This window comes from Vigna angularis, chromosome 10 (assembly GCF_016808095.1).
Source record: "Vigna angularis cultivar LongXiaoDou No.4 chromosome 10, ASM1680809v1, whole genome shotgun sequence".
In the NCBI taxonomy this organism is placed as follows: domain Eukaryota; kingdom Viridiplantae; phylum Streptophyta; class Magnoliopsida; order Fabales; family Fabaceae; genus Vigna; species Vigna angularis.
The window spans coordinates 6,488,197-6,490,250 of record NC_068979.1 but is presented as its reverse complement, the minus strand read 5'-3'; the positions used below and the strand labels follow the sequence as shown (position 1 = coordinate 6,490,250).

Below are 2,054 nucleotides of genomic sequence, written 5' to 3'. Positions count from 1 at the left end.
GGAAGACACAGATGACATGAGTATAAACGAAAAGAAGGAACCCTACCCCTTTACATGCACACAAGCAAAGATAAAAGGGCTACAGTAATAACAACCAAAAGCCCCCTTCTTCAAGCTTCAACAATTCCTCTCCTCCATCATTCACATCACAGAGCACAACAAGATCACACCGCAACACCTTCTGGTAGTCTTCACCAAGCGATGAGAGTTCCCGTTCCCTCATCCCCACAGGCTAACCCAAAACCAACTAATAACCTACTCCGTACCATTGCACTTCCCAACCTCAACACCACGGGCCTCTGCTACGAGCCCACCTCTGTCCTCGACCTCTGCCGAAGCCCAAGCCCGGGCTCCGAAAAGCCCACCGATCACTCAGTTGTCGTCACGGACTCCCAAGATTGTCTGGACCTGGACGACCATGCGTTGCACAACTTGGATTGGGACTCCATCATGAAGGACTTGGGCTTACACGACGACTCTGGTGCTCCCCTCTTGAAGACTATTCCCCACCCCGACAACAACAATAACAACCCATGCGACGACTTCACAATCGCACCCTTCGACCACGCCATTGAATTCTCCACTCTCTCCGACATCTACTCCAACCAAAACCTTAGCTTCGATTTTAACCACCTAGTTCACGACTTCAGCAACCAACATCACAACAACGGCTTCGATTTCATCGAAGAGCTCATCCGCGCCGCGGATTGCTTCGACACCAAGCAGTTACACGTCGCACAGGTGATATTGGAGCGGCTCAATCAACGGCTTCGATCCCCCGTGGGAAAACCTCTCCAACGCGCAGCCTTTTACTTCAAAGAAGCTCTCCAGTCTCTTCTCTCCGGTTCGAACCGGACGCCCAGGATTTCCTCGCTGGTGGAAATCGTGCATGGCATCAGAACCTTCAAGGCCTTCTCCGGAATCTCGCCGATTCCAATGTTCTCGATATTCACCACCAACCAGGTGGTTCTCGATCACGCTGCGTGCTCCTTCATGCACGTTATCGACTTCGACATCGGCCTTGGGATCCAATACGCTTCTCTCATGAAGGAGATAGCGGAGAAGGCCACGGAATCGCCGCTTCTCCGAATCACCGCCGTCGTTCCCGAAGAGTACGCCGTCGAGAGCACGCTGGTACGCGAAAACCTCGCGCAGTTCGCTCTCGAACTCAGGATTGGCGTCCAGGTCGACTTCGTGCCACTCCGAACCTTCGAGACGCTCTCCTTTAAGGCAGTGAAGCTCGTCGACGGCGAGAGCACCACCGTGCTCCTTTCCCCAGTGATTTTCCGCCACCTCGGAAATGCTGCCGCGTTCTTGGCGGACTTGCGGCTGGTCTCTCCCAGCGTGGTGGTTTTGGTGGATAGCGAGGGATGGGCTGATATGGCCACAGCAGCAGCCTCGTCGTTCCGACGCGGCGTTGTGAGCAGTTTGGAGTACTACTCGATGATGTTGGAGTCGCTGGATGTGTCGACGGCTGGGGGAGGAGGGGAATGGGTGAGAAGAATCGAGATGATACATCTGCGACCGAAGATTTTGGCGGCGGTGGAGAGTTCATGGGGGCGGATGCCACCGTGGAGGGAGACCTTTTACAGCGCCGGAATGCGGCCGGTTCATTTGAGCCAGTTTGTGGATTTCCAAGCAGAGTGCTTGTTGGCCAAGTCGCAAATCAGAGGCTTCCACGTGGAAAAACGTCAGAACGAACTTATACTGTTCTGGCATGACAGAGCCATGGTTTCCTCGTCAGCTTGGCGGTTTTAGAAGACAGTAAATTGCTGTTGCTGGAGAGGGAATTATGAAATATTAACCTACCACTAATCAGTTGTACTGTTGCAATAATATGGTTACTTATTACATTTGAATTTTGAAGTGATTGTGATGGAAAATGTAGGTATCTTTGGCAAAAGGAAAAAGAGGGGAGGGATGAACATGTATTTATTCTGGACCATTTTGTTATCTTCTAAAGTTGGAGGGGGACGCTGTCTTTCTTTGTTGGGCTCTTGTTATCCTAATCAACTTTACTCATTTTCCAATCAAAGAGGCTTCTTTCTATGCAA

At 51.4% G+C, this 2,054-nt stretch overlaps 1 protein-coding gene across 1 annotated transcript; it reads left to right on the top strand.

The window, feature by feature from the left end:
• LOC108335047 (scarecrow-like protein 15) lies at positions 1 to 2,054 on the top strand. The gene has a single exon (XM_017570967.2). It carries the CDS (start codon positions 55 to 57, stop codon positions 1,756 to 1,758), a length of 1,704 nt encoding a protein of 567 aa, XP_017426456.1. The 5' UTR covers positions 1 to 54; the 3' UTR covers positions 1,759 to 2,054.

Excerpts from the sequence above, each read along its gene's own strand:
- LOC108335047 (XM_017570967.2), top strand. The coding sequence starts at position 55 with ATGCACACAAGCAAAGATAAAAGGGCTACAGTAATAACAACCAAAAGC.